Source organism: Brassica oleracea, chromosome C1 (genome assembly GCF_000695525.1).
Source record: "Brassica oleracea var. oleracea cultivar TO1000 chromosome C1, BOL, whole genome shotgun sequence".
NCBI classification, from domain to species: Eukaryota; Viridiplantae; Streptophyta; class Magnoliopsida; order Brassicales; family Brassicaceae; genus Brassica; species Brassica oleracea.
In genome coordinates this window covers 23058608-23081285 of record NC_027748.1, presented here as the reverse complement: position 1 = coordinate 23081285, position 22678 = coordinate 23058608, and the positions used below count along the sequence as shown (strand labels likewise).

Sequence of the window (22678 nt, the reverse complement as noted above, 5' to 3'; positions counted from 1 at the left end):
GTCGACGGCCATAGTCCTACATGTCTGACCAAAGTATAAAGTGGTCGACATGAAAGGTTTACTTCTTGATCATGTACACACGATGTCAGAAGACATGAGAAAAGACCGGAAAGATCAAAATGGTCCAATTACAGTTCAGTAATAAACTTGGCCGATTTGATTACTCCCTTCCTGCACGTCCAGGAAAGATCATGCATCAGATGCATAGACTAAAGAACCTACACTGAGGTTCACATCATGGGGAGTAGTACGTGTTGTATTCGTTTTCCTTCATCATGGCTTTGTCCCACTGGGTTTTCCTGATAAGGTTTTAATGAGGCAACATTAAGCGTATTACAATCCCTAAATGGTTATGGCATCCAAGGGGGAGTGTTATAAATCAATTGATGGATGTCAATAACCGGTCCATACACTTTGAGAGAGAGAGAGAGGTGGCCGTGACCTTAGGAGAGAGAGAGAGAGACGGCTTATGCTTTGGAGAAAAAGAAACTCTATTTCTTTTTCCTTGTAATTGTTATCTTTCCATTATTATGTATTAGTAGTTTTCCTAATCCTAGCTGGTTTAGGTTTTTGGATATTTTTCTTTTCTATGTCTTGTAATCCTTATATAAAAGAACTCATGTTATGATTAATAATACACAAACAAATTCCTCATACTTTTACAACACGTTCCGCTTTTTTACTGTTTTGTGATTAGTGACTTTTTCAATTTTCATTCCACGTACACAAATACGCACCGCTTTTCATTCACCTATCGCAACCTCAAGATCTGGACCAGATATAGAAAATATATTCCCTATGTTCCCGAAAGTAAGATTTTCTAGATTTTTTTCTTGTTTCACAAAGATAGATTTTATATATTTTTAAAATACTTTTGTATGCTTTTATAAAAATTTAATTACAAATATTTGAATTGATTAGATTTAATTGGTGGAGAGTAATTGGAAAGTGTGTAAAAAATTAAATAATAAATTAAACTGTAAATATTTATTATATTCTTAATAAGCGTGAAATCTCTAAAAAAATTTGCTTTCGGGAATAGAGGGAGTAATAAATATGGCACTGAAAAACCAGTTAATTATTTTCACACTACATAAACTGTGATATACAAATTAAACAAAACAAAATATTATTGAAGCCTACAACCGGTGCGGGTGATTGATTTTAGAGATCAATCAAGCAATAATGTAAAGAGATGGCCAGAGCTTCCGTTTGATGAAGTGTATTAATCAGGCCGGAAAAGATGATACAAGTTTTTATTCTTGAAAAACAAAGAACATGTAGTCAACAATCTAAAATATGGTAGTCGTTCTGTCTCTTATCCCTCTTATGATATCTCCCTTTATAAAAATTCATTTCATTTTCCTTCTTCAAATTATCCTTTTTTTGTCACAAAATACCTTAAAATAGAGCCTAGAGGCCCAGTCCAAAAAAGGTCCATTACAAACATGAGTTTATGAGGACGGCTTTAGCTAAATCGTCTGCCTCCTAGTTGTTCTCCCTAGGAGTATAAAAAAAAGGCGATCGAAACAAATACAGAAGACAAATCATGGATGTCTTTGATGATTCCCAAAAATTCCTTCCTTTGTGTCTTGTTGTTGATTACTCCAATGAGCGTTAAGTTCTCAGAGCAGACCCAGAGATTCGAGATCCCTTGATTTACATCCATGTAAAGTCATTCCTTGATCGCCAGAGCTTCAGCGACCAACGGTGAATCAAAATAGTTGTGGACCGATGGTCCTTCCCTCACAGAAGTACTCGCTGCTTTGATTATGATCCAAGCTAGGCCTGACTTGTATCGAGTCGCGTCCCACGAAGCATCCGTCTTGCAGGTGGCGATCTGAAGATTGGGCTGAATTGATTCCCTGATTCTATTGATTTGTGTTCCGGTATGAGTCTTTTGGCTTTTAGAGACCGGCGATTGTGTCTCATTCCATTCCCTTGCTAACGCTAATCCTTTTGTTGCTATATCTTCAGGTTGTTCACTTTTCCCTTCAAAGATGAGTGTGTTTCGGTCCTTCTAAATAGACCAGAATACCCATGGGAGAATGGTGTTTGATACTTCAGTGGGGGGGGGGGAAGGCAGGTTGCTGAGCGAAAGTGTACCACCGTTGATCTGAAGTTATCTGTAACAGCTATGTGAACTACTTTTTTAGAGGTATGTTACTCCAGATCATTTTTTGCAAACGGATAACGAATAAGATATGAATAAGAGATTCAATTATCTTACATCTTGGGCATCTAATATCTTAGCTGATTCCTCCTTTTTGAAGGTTCTCGCCAAGGGACAAGGCGACTTGGATGATCGACCAGAGAATGACTTTCATCTTAGGTGAGCAGGAGATTGACAATACGTCCTTAATCCAGTTAAAATCCCCAATCGAGCTACTCAGGTAGAAATCTCTCAATTCTTTGTTTGTTCCTTCTTTTTTATTGGTCTTTCTTTTTTGCTAGGTCGGGTCAATTCGGGGTCCATATGGATATACTGTCCACTTCCAACACACTTCTAAACTCGTATAGTTCTAGTCAAATGAGTACGTTTACCAAAAATAAATAAACCACACAATCTTTCATCAACTAAGGATGCGTAAAAATGCCATAGTATTTGTAGAATACCTTGATGCCCGTAAAGAAATTTAGGAATCATATGACAACAGATGATAGAAGATAGGGAAAAAATAAGGGTGAGGTCTCATCAGCATGTTCTTGATTAAGACTTTTCCATGTATCCAATGCCATGATCTTGATCATTTCTTCGGCTTTAACTACAATTGCTTCAGTGGGAGCTGCTATCAGTATTGGAAACGTCTTCAGTTTTGGGTTTTTCTCTAACCGTAGCTATTGCATTGTTTACCCCAATGATGGCCTTTTTGATCTTATTCCTATTCTGATAGAAGAAAGAAGGTTTCATTCAGTCTCATGGCTCACGTGCAACCCCTCCCTGCTTCTCCATTCCCCCTCCCCCTTACCGTCCAAAACTCAGAGGCCGTATGGAGTATAGCCAAGTGGTAACGCACCGGTTTTTGGTACCGGCATGCAAATGTTCAAATCCTTTTACACCAGATTATGAACACCCGATCGGATCTGTCAAGAACGAGCTGACGACTACAAGGGAAGCTCTCATTAATTAGTTGATAAGGGGAAGCGGCGGATAGCAGTCCCTGAGCTAAGCCTTGGAAATCTAATGCCTTTCAAATCCTCCTAACCATTATCCTACTGCAACAATTCTTGCTAAGAAGAACGCCCACCCCTATCTGTTTGATAACAGTGTCCTCCTAGTTTGCTTGAAACAGATAATCTTGCCCAACTGAAACAAAAAAAAAGAGCGACTTATTGCATTGCTCTCACAAACTATTAATTTTATAAGAGAAGAAAGATCGTTAAAAAAAAAAACTTTTGGATTCGAGGCGGTTCCTTTTTCGTTTCCTTTACGAGTAAGAAAGTGGTTACGCTCGGGGAGTCGGGGACTTTCTTTTACTTTGGTTCGGGTCCACAAACCACTAAGATTTCAGGCTAAATCCTGAAGAAAGCTAGAAAGCGCTGTTTGATGAGCCTGCCTAGTATTAGTTAGTTGGTTAGGTAAAGGCTAACCAAACCAATGATGCTTAGATTTCCTAAATGAATAGATTATCGCAGAGGCTTTACATGGAGAAAGAAACGATATCCCATGGAAAATATTAAATTTTGATTTCTAAACTTAAGAATTCTTTAGATCTCATTTTGGTGATATTAAGAAGTGATTATAGGCACTTAATTATCTATTCCCCTTTCTACAGTATTTTGTGCTACTTTACTTTGGAGTTAATGAATTTTCTCATATCTAAGTATAACATATCTACAGAGAGTGAAAGGGATTCCTACATGCAGACTGAAAAGAAAAGGAAACGGGACAGGTGTGCACCAAAGCTCTGCGCTCTTGATGAAAAGAAATGTAAGGAATTCTTTTCAAAAGTGGGATAGAATACTCTGATAAGTTCGATTCCAGTTGGATGGTCAGATGAGTCCCAGTTGAAAAATTTCATCCTAGCTAGACTCCAACATCTAGATCTAACTTCTAAAACTACTAGCTACGTTCACATGCGAATATCCTTAGGGAACTCCTTATTCATTCAATTCAACAAGGGGCTCGGGGGAGAAAAGGAGAGCCAATGGCGAAACCAAAGAGAGAGGCGGCCTGGTGGTGACACAACGATACGATAGGTGAATTTAAGTAAGGCATCCTTGGATAATCTATATTATCTATCAATAGAAGTCTCTTCACCAAATGGTGATACCCATGCTTGAAGGGGAACCTTCAAAGCAGGATTTAAGTTCGATAGCTATACAATTCTGGGGAATCGGCGTGCAGGACCGTACAACAAAACTATGACCCATACAGTGGAAGCTCTGGTCCCACTAATTTACCTAAGAAGGTCTCCTTAACTTAATTAAATGCATGTCTTTTCTTTTGAAGGTTGGGGAACATACCGATGAAGATTATCTCTACCATACTACTACTAGGCAATATAGATGAACAATCCATGCCCACCCCGCCTCAGATCAGCAGGAGTCAGACACTGCATGGCTCATCCATCAGGTAAAGAAAGGCCAACAATAGAATACTTGTTATTTATGGATGTTTATTGCGGGAAGAGTTTCATCAAGAGAACAAGGAAATAAGGTATCTGCAGAAATAGGAGTTTACGGGTGTAGAAAGAATAAGGGAATCAATGTTGTCTATCGGAACAACTGGTTGGGCTACTCCTTGTTTGAGGAGTTAGTTTCTTGATTCTTTATCTTCGATATCTGCTCTTGAAATATTTTCAGTGCAAACTCTTCTCATACTATCAAGCCGGAATAACTCGATTGTGAGGAGAGGTTTAAATAACTCGTGGAACCTTATACTCTCCTTTATCAGTATCATTTCGTTGGACCTGTTATTTTTAAGAGATAGGGGCTACATTTTCTATTCATGCCGCTTTCTTTTTTGTATCGCTAAATAAGCAGGCTTCCGTCAAGCGGGGTCAGTCAAAGGGAAAGAAGAAGAGTGAGCGAAAAAGCAATGAGCTTACTCTTTAAGAATTGATTACTGTTGATGGCAGGGAACGGAAACCTTTCCCTTTCTAGTTGTGAAACTAACTCCATTATTTTATTAAGTGACAATAATTATAATACATTTTTATTATTTTGATTTAAATTATTTTATTCACAAACACATGTCTTTGAATTATGTTTTTGGCTACGTAATTTTTCACTGATTGGAACTAAAATAAAAATAAAAAATTAGTAAAAAAAATTAAACCGAACGCTTAAAAATATGCAAAACCCAGTTATTTTACATTTTTGATTTTACAATTGGCACAAAGTTAATGTTGATTAACTAATAAATAAAAATTCTGCACTATTATTATTATGGTAATATAATTAATAATGTGATGTATTGTTAAAGCAATATAATTAATGAAATTGTTAAACTGAGTGAAATATAGAAAGACAATTAATGTAATTATATAAATAAAATTACTAGTGTTACAAAAAAAAATTTAATAAAAAATTACTAAAAGTACACTATCCATGTTTCCAAACAATTCTCATTTATATTGCTATCCATGTTTCCAAACAATTATCGTTTATATTGTAATTTATGTTTCCAAATAGTACGAAAATGTACTTCAGTTTTAATAATATTAGATATAATGCACAAACACTACTTCAGAAACGTGTCTAGATTTACAATCATTCGCGTACCAAGGTTGTGTATTCAATCTATTGGTAAGCATGTTTTTTCGTGTGGACGACAATATTCTGGTTAAGACATGAGCATTCGAGTAGAGTGAGTTGTCTTTGAAGTGGATAGTTTGGTGCTTGCTTATATAATGTGTGGTTTCTTGGTGTGTAAGGCTCTAATCTCCTTGTCTTGGAGTGCCATGTGCCTTTTAAACACACAGTGCTTTTCATTTGAATAAACTGAAGAGTTTTTTTTAAATGACATGGGTAATAGGCGGTCCTTCTTATAGTAAAATAGGCACACCATAGGTAGAGTAATTTTCTTCAGTTTTACTGATTTGGAACTTACTATTATTGCAGATCCTGGTCGAACATTTGGAGACCTTATGCTAAGTCGGGTATAACAGATGAAATGCTAGATAGTTTGATAACCGGGAATGACTTCTAAGGGGTCGATGGACTGCCTCCCCTAACCGAGATTGAAAACTTGCCCCGTGACAAGAGTTGGAAGAAGTCATCAAGAGCTGAGATAGAGAACTCCAGATGCAAGAGGAAATCGTAAAATCACGGGTGGATGAAACAGGTAGAGCCTATAGAACCTGGAGAAGAAAATGCAGCATTTCTGGGGTGTGGATTGTACTTGGGAAAGGAGAGTTCCGTGTGTATTTATAGATTTGTGTGTTAAGGCTTTCTTTCAACGATGTGATACTTGCGACCAGGAGTGTAAAGCCGCCTTGGATCTTTGAGCAACTTTTGTTCTGGAACACATGTATCTTTCATGCACCTTATGCAGAGAAACATGGCAAATTGTAAACACAAAACCCATTACAAGGAAGCAAGAGTAAACAAACTAAACATATTTGTAAGTTAAAGAAAAAGTTTAATCAATAGTGAACCAAAAGCCAAAAGATGTCCCAAAAGAGCAGGAAAAACATATTAAGGACCATATTTCCGGACTGAGAATGTTGTAAGCTATTTTTGAAAGTTTCAAAAAGACAAGAACATAGTTCCACAAATACTTTAGATTCAACATTTGGAATGACTTAGGTCATTTGATGTATTTAGACACACTTGAAGCAAAACAGAGTTGATCACATCCGATACCTGACAGCTAAACTCAATGACATACACCTCGCAGGCGCAATAGCAAAACACCTTACTCTCTTTCTATCAATATTCCCCAACCTATCCGGATGACGAACCACTTACAAAGCCAACATTGTAGCTACACCAGAATGTCCAGCAAGTAAAACTCGGATACTTCACCACCAATTCTTTCAAAACTTTGCATTCCTCATCTTCAACAGCCCGTTGTGCACATATCCGGCCACCATCAAACTTCGTTTCCCTAAGCTTGTTATCTAAAAGCACAGCATATTCGCAACTCAGCCCCCGGATGGCAACAACGACATCTTTATGATCATGATTAAGATATAGTATATACGCTGGAGCACGACTCTGAGTGTCTTGATAAGTCTTCTTTAGAAACAAGCAAATTGCTTGATATGGGATTGCTTGTTTATCCCATATCCATATCCTTGTGGAGGCTCCCGTAGAGGAATTTGGATGTCATCTTCGTAAATCGATAAGATGTAGCGGCAAAAGGCAGAAACTCTCCGACAATCTTGACTGTCCTGACCAGCAGTGTAAAGATAGCGTTTGTAATCCCAACTTGCACAGCCAAGAGAGTAACAACATTCTAGAAGTGGGCAACAACCACATAGAATCGACATGAATAGGTTGGACTCACTCATACCATCATCATATAGCTATGAAACAAAGGTATAAACTTTAATTTTCAATCCGAGAAATTTTGTAACTTTAGTACACGCTGAACTAAAAATTACAAAAAGTAACCAAATTTTGTTTTTTAAGAACAAAATTATCCACTATGAACTTGCTCGTCTCTGATTGTTCTTTTTTTTTAGTTTGTTTCTTTTATCCCATCTTGGTGAGAGCAATTTGGTCAAGGTGCAATTATTGTGTGGTGCCTTAAGTGTTTGTACTTCTGTTCCACGTTGAAAAGTCTCCAACTTTCTCCAAAGTCTTTACACAAGACCAGCTTCAGAGCTTCCACCCCTTCTGCTAAAGCTCCATCAATCTTTTCCCACAAACACAGAAGAGATGCAAAAAAAAAAAAGAGAGATCATTTCCTAGTGTTTGATTTAAACCACAACGTTTCAATGTCTATAAATGCTCAAAAAGACTTTTACCCGTTCACGAGCTAGCATGCTGAACTTCTGTAACAAGAACGCCTTTGGATCCATTTGTCCAGGAGGCTTCCCAATTCCTTTTAACATTAATTAGTAGATGATAAGAACAACAAGAGCTCGATTTAGAACCCAAATATCAGAGAAATAATGTTAAGTTACAAGAGAGGGTCCAAACTAACCGATTCGTAGCCTTGCAAATTCCTTATTGCCTCGGAAATGGTGCATTACTGATTTTAACCTGAGAAGAACACAAGCAAGTATATACATAACAGTTTTCAATAGAATGATTCACATATTATAATGGTCTAAGTTAAGCAAGTTACTGATGAACTCTGTTTTACACATGGCCACACAGCCTATATAAAATAAAAATGTGACACACATACATACCCGTTGTGACAGCCATGGCCTCCTTTTTCTTGAAGACGAAGAACACCACATGGCAATTGTGTGTCATCATGCACCTACATCACCACAGCAACAATGAAATTAAGTGTCTTCTGCGGGAAAAAAAAAGATTGCAAGAATGGGTAGGGGCTTGAGAGACAGAAAGAGTAATAGGATTTACCACAAGCACACGATTGAGAGGTAGCTTGTAATAAGCCGCGAGAGGTCCACTCTGATCAGTTTCAGGAGAGGTGGAGTTAGTACGAAAAGCAATAGATTCTTATGACCCATACATCTCTTTCAAAACTACTAAAACTATCACACATGAAAGCTTCTTATCGACCTCTAACATGTTTATCAAAAAATATATATAAAATATCTAACCTTGGTTTAAATATCAATGGATGAAACACATAGATGATGTTCAAGAATATGTTTGGTACAAGAAGAGACCACTTTAAAGCCTGACGAATCATTCAGGTTTCATCTACTTTTCTACTTAACCTGGATCTCGCAAATTTGATATGCTGCCAAGATGCAATAGTTTACACATGAATAGGGAGAAGCAAAATTACTGATTCACCGCTCAAGTTCATGTAAGTTTGCGGCTTTGCCAGGATAACAGGGAGATCGCCCACGAAACCTGACAGAAGGACAAGAAAAAATTAGACGCCCTCCTTAATGCAAACATCAAACTAACAGAGTTATTTGTTCATACATGTTATGGGATAATACCTTGTCCCATTATAGCCTTGAAATTTAGCAGGTTCATCTGAATCCCCACTGACTCAGCAAAAACATCTATCATCTCGAACCCAATCTGCAACATAGTAGCCAAACAAGAGCAGCCATCTTGAGAATCAACGCAGGCAGATCCAAGTTGTTTAAATAACTTTAAGGACTAAAACATGTGTGGGTACATTGTGTCTAGTGCCATTGTATTTGTCGCCAGGATTTCCCAATCCGAGAAAGAGCCATGGCTGCTGAACAGAAGTGCAGTAGCAACGCCTTGACAACTTGCTAAGCATCATAGCTCAAGGATTCAAAGTTGAAATCTTCTCCAAGTTTAAATACTTCAAATTTGATTGATCTGTGTAAATATCAATGTTGAGCTATTTACATGGAACCATTCACATCCACAACGCAACAGCAGAATCAGTATACTTGTGGCATAGTAAAGAAGCTAAAACTTAGTCGCAGTTCATTTCAAACAACCAACAAACTAATCATCAGCAAGAGTGGTAATCATAATGTTCAAATCAAACAAAAAAAAAAAGCATTAAGCAGGTCGAGAGAAACATAATAGTGCAAAACAAAGACACTTCTGATACAGCTAATAGCTAAATGATAGAACAAGCGAAAACAGAAACTAGTAACATGGCAAGGATTTGGAGACCACAACCATAGTAAAGTGAGACTTCAAGAGTTAGCAACCAATCTCAAATCTCAGGAATATATCTCTATTGAACATAAATAAGGAATCAAATTGTATTTTGCAGTGGTCGAACATTTGAAAGAAACTTCAAAGGGCGATTACTTGGATTAATAAGCCAAAACAGACAACAACAAATCAAATAATTGGATTATCAAAGAGTTTTCCCGAGTAAAAAAACAAAAGAAAAGGGTTGGATTTTACCAGATAACCATTGGATTGTTGTTCCATTGTCGTTGATAAATCATTCACTTGATTCGTTCAGCGAAGTCACAAAAAACCTTTGGGAAGAGGAGGAGGAACAAGAGAAAGAAGGTGGTGGTCAGGTACTCGGTTGGATTGTTGTTTCCTTTGGTTTAAAATTGAACCAAAAAGGCTTTCTTTCTTTAATGGGCTATTATTGCGGCCCAGCTCGTAGAAGTGATATAGCTATTAGGGTTTTAGGTATTTATAACCGAATCAGCAAACAACAAGCCCTCGTCACATTTCTCTCGTCTCGCCGCAACCTTTTCTCTGACATTCATGTGAGTTACTCTTCGTTCTTCTCTGTGAATTTTTATTGCTGTTAAGACCTAATCTCTAGAATTACGCGGCCCTGACATCGCATTGATCGGTTTTCTCTCAGTTTCAACTTAAGTGTCCCGCCACTCCTTTGTTTCGTTTACTGTACTGGTTTAATCGTTTCGTTGATTTGTTGTCTATTTTGCCTAAGTGGTTAGTGAAAGTATTGCCATTTTATGTTTTTTTTTTTTTGGTATCTCCATAAGGAGATTTGAGATTCGTTGCTCGCTTCCATCCTTGCTTTTTTCTTATCTGTTTCTATTTTAGCGTATTTCAGAGATGGCTTAGCTTTGCAGTGTGAAATTTCATTAATATAATTTCTCATTGTCTAACTCTTGCTGATGATTTACTAAAAATTGCAGCTGAGTTGAAGAAATGAAGCACAACAATGTCATCCCCAATGGTCATTTCAAGAAGCACTGGCAGAACTATGTCAAGACTTGGTTCAACCAGCCTGCCAGGAAAACCAGGAGAAGAGTTGGTTAGTATTCAATAACGTTATGTGCTATGTTGTATTTTACTTGAACATGTGTTTGTTTTATGCTTTACTCAGCGAGACAAAAGAAGGCTGTGAAGATCTTCCCCCGTCCTACTGCTGGACCTCTTCGCCCTGTTGTACACGGTCAGACTCTTAAGTACAACATGAAGGTCAGAACCGGTAAAGGTTTCACTCTTGAAGAGCTCAAGGTATTTTTGTCTATCTTTTTCTTTGTGAGATATTTGTTTGTAATCTTTACTTCTCTTTTCTCTTTGTCTTCAGGCTGCTGGAATCCCCAAGAAGTTGGCACCAACCATTGGTATCTCTGTTGACCATCGCCGCAAGAACAGATCTCTCGAGGGTCTTCAGTCCAATGTCCAGAGGCTCAAAACCTACAAGGCTAAGTTGGTCATCTTCCCGCGTCGTGCCAGGAAGGTCAAGGTATTACTCTCCAAACGACAATCTTCCTGTTCTTTTAGATTAGACTTTACATCTGTGCTCATGGGTTTTTATTACTTTTGAGACGACAACCTTTTGCTCAAGACTCTTCTTTTTCTATTTCTTTTGTGTCAGGCTGGTGATTCTACTGCAGAAGAGTTGGCCAATGCCACTCAAGTCCAAGGGGACTACATGCCTATTGTCCGTGAGAAGCCAACAATGGAGCTTGTGAAGCTGACCTCTGAGATGAATTCAGTCAAGGCTTTTGACAAGATCCGTCTGGAGCGCACAAACAAGAGACATACCGGTGCTAGAGCCAAGAGAGCTGCTGATGCTGAGAAAGAAGAGAAGAAGTGAGAGAAGCACTTTATCTCTTGTCAACGTTTGAATCATTTTTTTTTTTGTGTATCAGACTCTGTTTTGTTTCTACTTCAGAGCTTTATCCTTCAAAGATTTTGCTGCTACTTGGTTTATCTGGATTTAAGGAAAAGAAATCATTTTTCACATCTATCTACTTCAAACTCATATCTTGCTCTACCATCTTAAGCGTCCTCTCTCTCCCTCTGAATACTCTTTAAGTTAAATAAAGTATTACATTTCATCCAACATTTCTTTCGACACAATCACATTAGTTGTTGATGCATTGTGTGGAATTTGGATTCATTAATTAACGTTAGTATTCACATAATTCAGATTCTTTAGCTACAAGAAGGTGCGTGTCTAGATGCAAAACAAACAGTTTCTGTATCGTTTTGTTCAAGTTTCAGAAGCTATAAGGTCTTGGCGCAGGCTAGATTCGTCTTCCTCTTCAACCACCATCCATGGCAATATAGGTCCCTGTTAAAACCACATAGACATTAACGCTCTTTTTGGATAAGATCAAAGCAGCATGCACTTGAATGTTTTGATTATTTGTTTTACCTTGCCTTCACGTATGACCTTGGGATATGGTCCTGTCATATCAACAATGGTTGATGGTTCAGCCACTCGAACACCTCCATCTACCAGAAAATCCAGACCCTGTAGAAAGAAAACTGAAAATGAGACTAGAGCAAGCAGAGAGCTTGTTTAGTCAAAATAGAGAGCAGCTATATGTACCTCTGGTCCATATGTGTCACCAATTATGGTTGGATCAATCATCCATTCGTTTTCTTTTGGCCCTTTCACACTGTCATTAATCATACATATTAATTACCACTCTATACACAAATGTAAATGATTGGGATAAAGAAGGAACCAACCTGGTGCAAATCAAAGGGGCATCCATGGCCTTCAGAATAGCTTGGCAGGCAGCATCATCTGATATGCGTACACCCACATTCTTCCTCGAAGCGTATTTCACACTTGTCGTTCCATACCCTACGCATTGTTTAGGTAACTCCTTGCTTGCAGTCAAGATGAAGGTGTACTGCGCAAAACATACGCCATCATGTTAATGGACAGATGAAAACTGTTTGGATATTTTGCTTATACAAGAGTCATGGAGTATCTCACAGGTCCAGGCAAGCATTGCTTGACAGCACGGAAAACGTTAGCATGACCATGACCGTCACCACGAGGGAACCCCATTGTGTATGCGTCTATGTCCCTTAAGGAACGGCATAAGATACTAAGTGGCTGCATCATGCCAAGAAAAAAAAAACAAAGAGTTAGCCCACAACCTATGTACAAGTCCATTTTGCAGCTAGTATCTATGTTCATGGTCCTGACCTTGGAAGATTCAATCTTTTTAATCCTACAGCGACAAAACGGACCACACAGGGTATATGTTAGGTAATAGAATCGATTCGGAAGTAAAGTACACACACTCTTTTAACACAGAAAGGACTAACCTTCGGAGACGTTCTACAGCGGAATGGTTCTTACAGTCACAAACTATTGCATACACTGTATCAGTGGGGATAACACCAACGGCTCCTTGTTTGAGAAGCTCAATAACAGGTTCGAGTTTCCACGAATCAGCACCTGAAGGGTCCACCTCTATTGACACAAACTCCCCCTCCTTTGTGAATCGAGGAGTAGAGTATTTGAGACGCTTAGGGCTTCTCTTTGCCGACGCCATCGAAACATTTCGCCTCCGTGGAGTGAAAGAGGCGAAGCTCGGAAGCGTTGGGATACGGCGGTGAGTTGACGGGAAAGGAAGACGCATCGCCATGTCGCCGCCGTGAAAAGAATCCAACTTTCAGAGAGAGAATATACGAAAAAGGCTCATCTTTGGGCCTTAATTGGATGGACTCTGTTTTAGCCTCACAGACCATATCAATCACTTTTATCATGTTACTATTTTTAACTCAAAACTGTGTTTTAAAACGAAGATTCTCGACAAGATGTGTACACTTATTAATAAAGAGTCAAGGATACAAAGACTCTGTAACAGAGATAAATAGAACTTTGTCTTCAAGAAAAGGAGGAACCTACAAACGTCTCCTCTCTCTCACATTCATACGTTTCATCTGTCGCTTACTAGAAAGATAAGACCCTAAACCGATGATACCCGCATCAACGAGTCTGGTATCACCGCTTATCTCTACTTTCATAGCATCTTCAAGAAACCTTCGGATCTTTTCAGAGTCATCTTCTTTACAGACAATAGGAATTATCATTTCCCAAGTGTCTGAATGCAATGCATCCCCATTCTTCATCACGAGCTCCACCACATCACATGCTTCTTCTACTTTCCCAAAGCTGCAAAACCCTTTCACCAAACAATTTGAAACCGAAAAATGAGGAGAAAACCCATTCGATATCATCTCTTGTAGATACTTCTTGCCTTCCTCAAACATTCCTTGACCACACAATCCCCCAATCAATGTCCTATACGAGACCGAATCGGGTGAGCAACAGCTAGACGACATATCCTCGAGAACCTTCCTAGCATCCATAGCACGACCTTGTCTACAAAACCCGAGAATCATCGTGTTGTAGTGAACAATATCAGGGTTGCAACCTTTTAACTTCATCCTACATAGAAGCTTATAAGCCTCTCTAAGCTGTGTTTTCCTACACAAACTATTCAACAATGTAGTGTAACTCAACCTATCGGGCACAAACCCTTTATTCAACATATCTTCAAGTAACTCCGTGGCACCATTCACTTGTCCTTTCCTGCAAAACCCTTGTATCAGAATCCTATAAGACTCTACATCAGGGACAACATCTCTCTCAAGCATTTTGCCGAACAACTTGTATGCAATACTCAAGTCATCGTTCAAACAAAAGGCTCGCATCAATACGTTGTATGTTCTCGTGTTGGGCATCACCCCGTGAAGCCGTGCGCTCTTGAAAAGCACTAAAGCTTTCTGGAGATAACCTCTATGGCTTACGAGGACCTCGAGGATCCGATTCAGATGCTTGGGTTGTGGAGTGAAATTGAACTCGATCATTTTATAAAACGTCTTGAAAGCTTTCTCAGGTAACTTTGCTTCTGCGTAGACTTTGATAAGATACGTGAAAAGCTCTCCGGTGACTGGGTATCCACTCGATCTGTGCTTGGCGAGAACGTCGTCGATGAGATTGAAGTGCCTCGAACGGCCGAGTTTGAGGATGAGGACGAGGTGAGAAGATTGAGAGTGGCGGAAATTGGGATGTTGTGAGGCGTAATCGAAGATCTCTTTCGCGAGGAGAGGATCCGATTGCGAAGCTATGAGCTTTTGAATCCGGGTCGGAGACCCAAATGGGGATTTAGGGTTCCGGTTTGGTATAATGGGTTCATGGGTATTGTTTTCAGATGAAGATGATGAAGAAGAGAATAGAAAACGGGAGAATATAAAGATTGGAGAAGTCAGGTAACGAGACACGGCGGAGGAGTCGTTGATCGGCCGGCGAATCATTGGTCTGCGTTTTTCATAGTCAGCCGTTAGAAATCATGGCGGAGTATTTAATTGTTTTATGGGTTTACATTTAGGCCCATTAAGGTGAGACTTGAAAGGCTTCTTTCGAACATTTTTAATTTTAATTAAGGACTCGATTATTTAATCTTGTCCATTTTCGTTTTCTTACTAAGGCCAAGTTACTACAAATTACAATGTACCAATAAGTAGAAAAAAAAAAGAAAAATTGGTAAAATATTCCCTATTGAGAATAGATTTGTCTCTATATACTTTTGTATTAATTTGTCAATATTTGACACAATTACCCTTATATTAATAAAAATAATTATTGAAAATTATATATAAACTCAAAAAATATTTAAAAAATCTATAAACTTATGTGAATTTTTAACATGTTTAATTTACAAAAACTAAATTCAAAAAAAAATATATTTGCTGATTTAGGTTTTCTAGAACATATATTATAACCATTTTTACAAGGATATAATGTATATTCAAACTTTTCTTCTACATTTTAGAGATTATTATACATATTGTAATGTTTCTCAATGATCTAACTAAATATAGAATACATCAACCTATGTTCTAACCGTAGTTCTTTGTTATTCATAACATATATTACATATTGTAGGTTTTTCATTACGTTTTAGAAAAACATAGAAAGCGTTAATTTATGATCTATTATTTACTCTACTATCTGTATTAAATAAACACAACTAATTATTACATGTATGTTATGTTTTAACGGGGTTATAATTTATATTCTAACCATATGTCGTCGTTTTACTTAGTTTAAAACATGTATTATATATTTTTGGTTTATTCTTTTTTTTTTAATCTGAGAAAAATTAAGAAACAATCGTAACTGATTTTATTTAAACTTATTTGTACAAATTTTCAATTAAGAATATATAATTTTTATAAAATTACATAGTTGTTATTTTGGTAATATTTTGATGTTATATATAATGTAATTAATATATGTATTGGACTGATATACAATTAATAAATTATAGTTAAGGTGTTTTGTTATGTTTTTTACTTATATTTAAATAAATTTTATATTTTTTCAAAGGTTTAATGTTATATACAATATATATATATTTAACTTTTCTTGTTTTATATTTTACTTATATTAATCTCATAATTTTAATTTTAGTTTTATATGGTTTACGTTTATTACGATTTCCTTATATAAAGTTAAAATATTAAATTAAATTATATTCTGATGGATATATGTTTATATTTGATTATTTTAAAAATAAAGAATTGATTATATATTATCATATACTAAAAATATTGTATAAATTACAAAAATAAAAATCCGAAATTAAATTATATTTAAATGAATATATTTTTAAATTTTACTAAATATAGAATTGATTATGTATTATACATATGTTTTAAATATTGTACAAATTACATAAATTATTAGTTTGATAAATAAACAAAACATAAACTACATAAATGTTAGACATTAAACAAACTGTAATTTATAAATTAAATTAGAGGATTATAAGGTCCTCTGCATCTTGGCGCTGTAATTCAATATTTGACACAATTACTCTGAATAGCCAATTTCTCCTAGAAGAAACGAGTCTTCAACTGGTAAAATTTCGTGACTGGTAGATTATAGATTATAAAATTTAGCTGCAAAAAAAAAATCCATAACAAAATTTTTTAGTGAATGAAAAAGTAAAATTTACCAAATCATCTAAATGAATTATTGTTATACTAATATTTTATAAGTTGAAAAAATATACTGATATATTATAAAAATTATATTAATACTATTAGAAAACTAACACAAGAAATGTGGTAAAACACTGTATATTTATTTAGGTTTTTTTTCAAATATGATCTAAAATTTCAAGTCAAACACAAAAATAATCCATGTTTTTTTTGAAACTTTATTTTTCCCTATTCATCCTAGAAGTTCGAGTTATTCACGAAAATGCCATTACATTTTTTTTTTTTTGAAAATGATTATTTTCCCTTATCATCCTTATATTCACCAATTATTTACAATATTGTCATTACCATCAATACATTAACCACCATGAACAACCAATTTGAAGCTCTTACTACACCAAAGTTTCGATTTTTACACTTCATATCTCATAATTATGCACACAAATCACATCTCTTTCACCCTCTCTTCAAATTCATCCAAAAAAACTAAGATTTTGATTCCAAGCTTTGTAAGGTTCATAGAGACATTGAAGCTCATGATTCGTGGTCATTAACGACTTGGTAGATTTTGTAGTGAAGTTCTGTGTGCTTAGAAAAGCAAAGCAAGTAATCTCACAGACTCAAAGTATGAAATAATTTTTTTTCTCACATCTGTTCGCGAAGACTTTCAGAAGACTTCACTAGATGTGTTTTCCATCAAGAAGACTTCACTAGAAGTCTTCTAACTTTCCTTTATTAAGAAAAACAAAACCGAAAATCCCAGAGAAGACTTCTCGAATAAATATGTTAGTTTTGCAATTGACTGAAGTTTGTCAGAAATTTGACTTTTTATAGATGATTTCTCGGGAAGTCTTCTCGGGAGAAACTTCTATAGAAGTCTTCTGAAAGTTTTCCCGAAGTCTTTTCACTATCGAAAGAAGTCTGCGTGAGTTACTTTTGCAAATGAAAAATAATAGTGAAACATTTAATATTAATGAGAAGACTTCTTGAGAAGTCTTCTCAAATTTTATTTTGGGTTTTGGTCAAACATTTGGTTACAAGAAAAGACTTCTATAGAAGTCTTCCGACGGAAGACTTCTAGAGAAGTCTTCTCTGGAAAAGTCAAATATAGTCAATTGAAAAAGTATTTCAGGTAGACTTCTTGCGGCATTGAAAAGACTTTCAGAAGACTTCTATAGAAGTTTTCTCCGACTTCTATAGAAGTTTTCTCCGAGAAGTCTTCTACAAAAAGTCAAGTTTCTCACAAACTTCAGTCAATTGCAAAGCTAACTTGTTTATCCGAGAAGACTTCTCAAGATGTCTTCTCTGGCATTTTCGAGAATTTTTCAAATTTAAAATTAAGCCAATATTTACAAATGGAGACTTCTCAAGATGTCTTGTAGAGTAGACTTCTTAAGAAGTCTTCCTTCATAAATTTGCAATTGCAAAAATGACATAAATATAAGACTTCTTAAAGTCTTATACGTTAATGTTTAATAAACTTTCATTTTCTGTACAGTTAAAATGACTTTTAAATATTTTTTTATTAATTCATGTGTATTAGTCAATATTAGGGCTCTTGGATGAAATTCATAACTTATTTGGTGATAATTATGAGATTTCAAATATTTATGTTTATTAATATTTCTAGCTAATCCGAAAACTCTTCTAGAGATAAGTCTTCTACGTTAGATTTTCAAGAGTGTTAAGTAACTTCAAGGTATGTTTTTAACTTTCAAAAGTGTTAAGTAACTTCAAAAATATCAAGTCATGTGGTTTAATGTGTCTTTTTAGATTATAAGGTATAATTTTTAACTTACATAAGATCTAAAATTTCAACTTTCACTTAAAATTCAAGTTTGATCTTTTGTGAATTTGACTAAGTTTTCTTGTGAAGTCTTCTCTCTTAGTTTTAGCAAATTTGACTAAGTTTTTGTGTTGTTTTGTTTTCTTATGAGTGGGTAGGACCGTTAAACAAATTTCTTGGTATGTTGTATCAATAATTTCAATAATGTCAAGTACTTTGAAAAAAACATGAATATATATACCAAATTCTTTTGAATTACATCTCTTCAAGTTTACAAAAGAATTCAAAACTAAAATAGTACACATACAAATCGTAAAACATACCATAAACAAAACTATTACACATGGAGCTAGATATCATTCCTCAACATAGATAAGCTTGGAATCCACTTGACATCATTCCTTTGTACCACTTTGGGCAGAAGACTTCTGAAGACTTCCCGAAGACTTCGTGGAAAGTCTTCTAGCATAAAATACATTAGAATACTTCCCAAGAAGTCTTTCAAGAGTCTTCCAAGAGTCTTCCAAGAGTCTTCTGAAAAGTCTTCCAAAGTTTGCCTCAGATCTGAAAAAATCTGCTTATTCAAAAGAATTCAAATGGCTTCAAAACAAAGAAAACTTCAAAAATAAATTATTTATGTTTAAATAATAAACAAAACAATCACATTAGGTTGAATCTATAAATTTTTAGAATCTAATATATAAAACACACAAAATACATATCCAAATTTGTATCACTTTGGGCATAAGACTTTGTAAAGACTTCGTGGGAAGTCTTCTAGCATAAATTGCATTAGAAGATTTCCCAAGAAGTCTTCCGAGAGTCTTTTGAAAAGTTTTCCAAAGTGTGATTCAGATCTGAAAAATCTGCATATTCAAAAATAATCAAATTGTTTCAAAACAGAGAAAACTTCAAAAATAAAACTTTTATACTTAAATAATAAACAAAACAATCAAACAATGTTGAATTTATAACTCTTTAGAATCTAATTTATAAACACACACAAAATACATATCAAAAATATGTACCATTTTGGACTGAAGACTTCATGGGACATCTTCTAGCAAAAAATGCATTATAAGACTTGCCTAAAGTCTTCTGAGAAGTCTTTTAAAGTCTGTTTCAGATCTAAAAAATCTGCAAATTCAAAAACATTCAAATGACTTCAAAACAGAGAAAAACTTCAAAAATATAATTTTTTGCTTAAATAATAACCAAAACAATCATATTAAGTTGAATCTATAGCATTTTAGAATATAATATATAAAACACACAACAATACATATCCAAAATTTATAGACCTACCTTTGAAGGAGTGAAAGATGAGAACCGTGTAATGAAAAATCTGGAAAAAAAAAGATAAATTAGTGAGAAGACATAAGAAAAAAATGAGTAATGGATTTACAGTTTGGTGTTTTGAAGTTCACAGAGATTAGAGAGAGGTTGGAGAGTTTTAGAGTGAAAAATATTACATTTTTACTGCAGGCATTTGAGAGGAATGAAGAAAATGTGAAAAATTTCTTTATATATGGAGACAAAAGTTCCAACTAGGTTCAATATTTTCGATACAGAAGACTTCCCAAGAAGTCTTCTAGACCCTAAAATCAAATACATGAGAAGACTTCTGGAAGACTTCGCTTTGGGCGGAAAACTAAAATTCTACTAAAATTTAGGCGGAAATATGTCAGAAGACTTCTTCAGAAATCTTCTGGAAGTCTGCCTGAGAAGTCTTCTAGAAGTTTTTCAAACTATAACCTAATCAAATAACTAACTAAATAGAAAAAAATAATTCATTAAACTTAAAATCAACTTATATAGCGTTTAATACACAAAACTAAACACATGTATGTCAATTTTTTTAAGTTAGGATTCTAAAATCAAACCCTAAATACAAACAATACTATAACATATGTTACTAAACCCTAAACCAAAGTCTTTTTAGAGACTTCCAGACCTTATAATCAAATAACTAAGCAAAAACACTTCCTTAAACTTAAAAGAAATTTGTTTAAATCAAGTAATTAGATAGTCAAACTTTAAAAAAAAATTAAAAAAATAATATTTTAAAATCTAACCCTAAAAATACCAACAATACTATAATATATGTTACCAAACCCTAAACCGAAGGCTATCATGACTCAATCTACATTCATTTATCTATGTTAAAAATAATTCAATTTCAGTAAAATTAAATTTTCATCATTTAGAAATGTTTATTAATTACTTTTAAGATCTAACTAGAGATTGACCCGCGCACCCGCGCATGTATTGGTTCTTACATTTTTATACAATGATATTTGTTTTACGTAATTAGTGTTATATATTTTAGATAATTAGTGTTATATATTTTAGATGTGTCTTGATATAAAATTATAAATAATTGTATTCAAAAGACCTGGATCAAATCGAGTAATATGGTTATTTTGGTACAAATATCCGAACCCGTTTCAGATACATTTTTTATTTAGATATTTTTAGATTTCTATACATCATAACCGAACTCATCCATACCCAGAAGGACCTAATTCAAAACCCGCATATAAATTTATAATATTCAAGCGGAGCCTAATTTCAAAAAAAAAAAAATGATAACCGAGAGGAACAACATGTACTCAAATAGATAGCCAATGTTCATGACAAACTGATTTTATAAACTAATAAAAAGGACTATTTATATGTGTTTCACTAAATTATGTGAATAAAAAGAGTTTTTTATTTAGTAAAATAATTATATGAAGTGAAAAATTAAGTGACAATAAATGTAATACATTATTTTACTATTTTGATTTAAGTTATTATTTTATTCACAAACATGTCTTTGAATTATGTTTTAGGCTACGTAATTTTCCACCGAAAACTAAAATAAAAAAGTTTTAGTAAACAAACTAAACCGAACGTTTAACCATATGCAAAACCCAGTTATTTTACCTTTTTGATTTTATAATTGGCGCAAAGTTAATGTTAAAAACGAAAAAATAAAAATATGCACTATTTTTATTATGGTAATATAATTAATGATGTGATGTATTGTTAAGTTAATATAATTAATGAAATTATTAAAATGAATGAAATGTAGAAAGACAATTAATGAAATTATATTAATAAAATACTAAAAGGACAGAATAGTTTGTTTTAAAATTGTTATCCATGTTTTTAAACAATTCTCATTTATACTACTATTCATGCTTCCAAACAACTTCAAAAAGTACTCTAGTTTTAATAATATAGACTAGATTTTGACAAATTGTTTAAAAAATATGATGCTATTTGTTTTTATGTCACTATTTAGGGTTGGACAAAAAACTCGAATTTGAAGAACCGAACTGATCCCAATCCGAATAAATATTACCAAATTCGAACCGAAATTGATTAAACATCTGAATTTTACAAAATTTTGGTATTTGAAGAACTGAAACCTAATCCGATCCTAACCAAAGTATTTTGGATATCCAAAATAGGTTTATATACTTATATATTTTAATTATTTTTAGATTTAATATATATAAAAACATCCAGAATATATATGATACTTTTAAGTTCATTTAAATACTTGAAAATATATACAAATAATCAAACCTAAATATCTAAATAGTTAAACTATACTCAAAACTCCAAAAATACTTAAATAATTATTAATTCTCTATCCAAATATTTAAACCAAACCAATTTATATGTTAAGTTAGGTACTCTGACATATGTTATTCAAATTTATATGTAATATATTCTATTGTTTATAGATTTTTTTAAAAATTAAAGCATATAATAAATTTTAAAAATAATTTAAATTGATTATCCAAATCCGAACTGAATCCTCAAAGATCTGAACCGAACACAAAATCCCAAACAAACCCGAAAATGAACCTGAACGTCCACCCCTAATCACTATTATATATCATATATGTGTCATCATAGGTTAAAAAAATATGTGTTATCATATAATTAATAATATTTTATACGTACAATCATATAAATAATCACATATATTATATTTTAAAATTTCAATGTTGAAATATAAAACCATAATTTAAGTTGGTGTTTGAAATTGGGCTTTGTATTGTATTTTTCTTATATATAATAAAAACATATGTATAATAGTTATTGGAAAATATGTTAGTAAACATCAATTTTCGAATATTGTATATTTTTGAATGAATT

General features: G+C 34.3%; 4 protein-coding genes, 1 long non-coding RNA gene and 1 pseudogene across 12 annotated transcripts; 2 read left to right on the top strand and 4 right to left on the bottom strand.

Annotated features, from left to right (window-relative positions):
- Positions 1 to 1468: 1468 nt before the first annotated feature.
- On the top strand, positions 1469 to 6262 carry LOC106311303. Of its 7 annotated transcripts, none has more exons than XR_001263983.1 (5): positions 2072 to 2158; positions 2274 to 2393; positions 3842 to 3931; positions 4094 to 4576; positions 6067 to 6262. It is a non-coding gene; the product is annotated as an uncharacterized LOC106311303 (long non-coding RNA). The 7 variants fall into 7 exon arrangements; XR_001263991.1 differs by lacking the exon at positions 6067 to 6262 and having other exon boundaries at positions 4094 to 4210; positions 4454 to 5158; XR_001263984.1 differs by lacking the exon at positions 6067 to 6262 and having other exon boundaries at positions 4094 to 4210; positions 4304 to 5158.
- Positions 6263 to 6732: 470 nt separating this feature from the next.
- Positions 6733 to 7482, bottom strand: LOC106335327 (annotated as a pseudogene).
- LOC106311272 (peptidyl-tRNA hydrolase, mitochondrial) lies at positions 7479 to 10061 on the bottom strand. 2 transcript variants are annotated; one of them, XM_013748486.1, is made up of 9 exons: positions 9943 to 10061; positions 9227 to 9396; positions 9042 to 9126; positions 8882 to 8949; positions 8488 to 8538; positions 8310 to 8383; positions 8099 to 8157; positions 7920 to 7996; positions 7479 to 7807 (listed from the first exon to the last, which is right to left on the bottom strand). In XM_013748486.1, the coding sequence occupies exons 2-9, from the start codon at positions 9335 to 9337 to the stop codon at positions 7673 to 7675; spliced, it is 660 nt and encodes a 219-aa protein (XP_013603940.1). In that variant the 5' UTR covers positions 9338 to 9396; positions 9943 to 10061; the 3' UTR covers positions 7479 to 7672. The 2 variants fall into 2 exon arrangements, with proteins under 2 accessions (XP_013603940.1, XP_013603944.1); XM_013748490.1 differs by having other exon boundaries at positions 7488 to 7807; positions 9227 to 9418.
- A 121-nt stretch (positions 10062 to 10182) lies between these two features.
- LOC106311292 (60S ribosomal protein L13-2-like) lies at positions 10183 to 11723 on the top strand. Its single transcript, XM_013748499.1, has 5 exons — positions 10183 to 10262; positions 10662 to 10780; positions 10853 to 10986; positions 11060 to 11218; positions 11351 to 11723. Exons 2-5 carry the CDS (start codon positions 10675 to 10677, stop codon positions 11570 to 11572), a joined length of 621 nt encoding a protein of 206 aa, XP_013603953.1. The 5' UTR covers positions 10183 to 10262; positions 10662 to 10674; the 3' UTR covers positions 11573 to 11723.
- Positions 11724 to 11861: 138 nt separating this feature from the next.
- LOC106311261 (uncharacterized protein YciO) lies at positions 11862 to 13453 on the bottom strand. Its single transcript, XM_013748476.1, has 7 exons — positions 13048 to 13453; positions 12926 to 12950; positions 12710 to 12832; positions 12457 to 12623; positions 12314 to 12383; positions 12137 to 12235; positions 11862 to 12052 (listed from the first exon to the last, which is right to left on the bottom strand). Exons 1-7 carry the CDS (start codon positions 13368 to 13370, stop codon positions 11972 to 11974), a joined length of 888 nt encoding a protein of 295 aa, XP_013603930.1. The 5' UTR covers positions 13371 to 13453; the 3' UTR covers positions 11862 to 11971.
- A 78-nt stretch (positions 13454 to 13531) lies between these two features.
- Positions 13532 to 15079, bottom strand: LOC106311250 (pentatricopeptide repeat-containing protein At4g01400, mitochondrial-like). Its single transcript, XM_013748466.1, has one exon. It carries the CDS (start codon positions 15043 to 15045, stop codon positions 13630 to 13632), a length of 1416 nt encoding a protein of 471 aa, XP_013603920.1. The 5' UTR covers positions 15046 to 15079; the 3' UTR covers positions 13532 to 13629.
- Between the last annotated feature and the right edge of the window lie 7599 nt (positions 15080 to 22678).

Bases quoted from the DNA above. Each gene is read 5' to 3' on its own strand.
- LOC106311261 (XM_013748476.1), bottom strand. From the start codon at position 13,370: ATGGCGATGCGTCTTCCTTTCCCGTCAACTCACCGCCGTATCCCAACG. The intron at 12,624-12,709 runs GTGAGATACTCC...TGTTTTGCGCAG, and splicing joins AGCAATGCTTGCCTGGACCT to TACACCTTCATCTTGACTGC. The intron at 12,053-12,136 runs GTAAAACAAATA...TGGTTTTAACAG, and splicing joins AGGTCATACGTGAAGGCAAG to GGACCTATATTGCCATGGAT.
- LOC106311272 (XM_013748486.1), bottom strand. From the start codon at position 9,337: ATGATGCTTAGCAAGTTGTCAAGGCGTTGCTACTGCACTTCTGTTCAG. The intron at 8,384-8,487 runs GTAAATCCTATT...GTGGTGATGTAG, and splicing joins CTCTCAATCGTGTGCTTGTG to GTGCATGATGACACACAATT. The intron at 7,997-8,098 runs GTTAGTTTGGAC...TAATGTTAAAAG, and splicing joins ATTTGCAAGGCTACGAATCG to GAATTGGGAAGCCTCCTGGA.
- LOC106311250 (XM_013748466.1), bottom strand. From the start codon at position 15,045: ATGATTCGCCGGCCGATCAACGACTCCTCCGCCGTGTCTCGTTACCTG.
- LOC106311292 (XM_013748499.1), top strand. From the start codon at position 10,675: ATGAAGCACAACAATGTCATCCCCAATGGTCATTTCAAGAAGCACTGG. The intron at 10,987-11,059 runs GTATTTTTGTCT...CTTTGTCTTCAG, and splicing joins TCACTCTTGAAGAGCTCAAG to GCTGCTGGAATCCCCAAGAA. The intron at 11,219-11,350 runs GTATTACTCTCC...CTTTTGTGTCAG, and splicing joins GTCGTGCCAGGAAGGTCAAG to GCTGGTGATTCTACTGCAGA.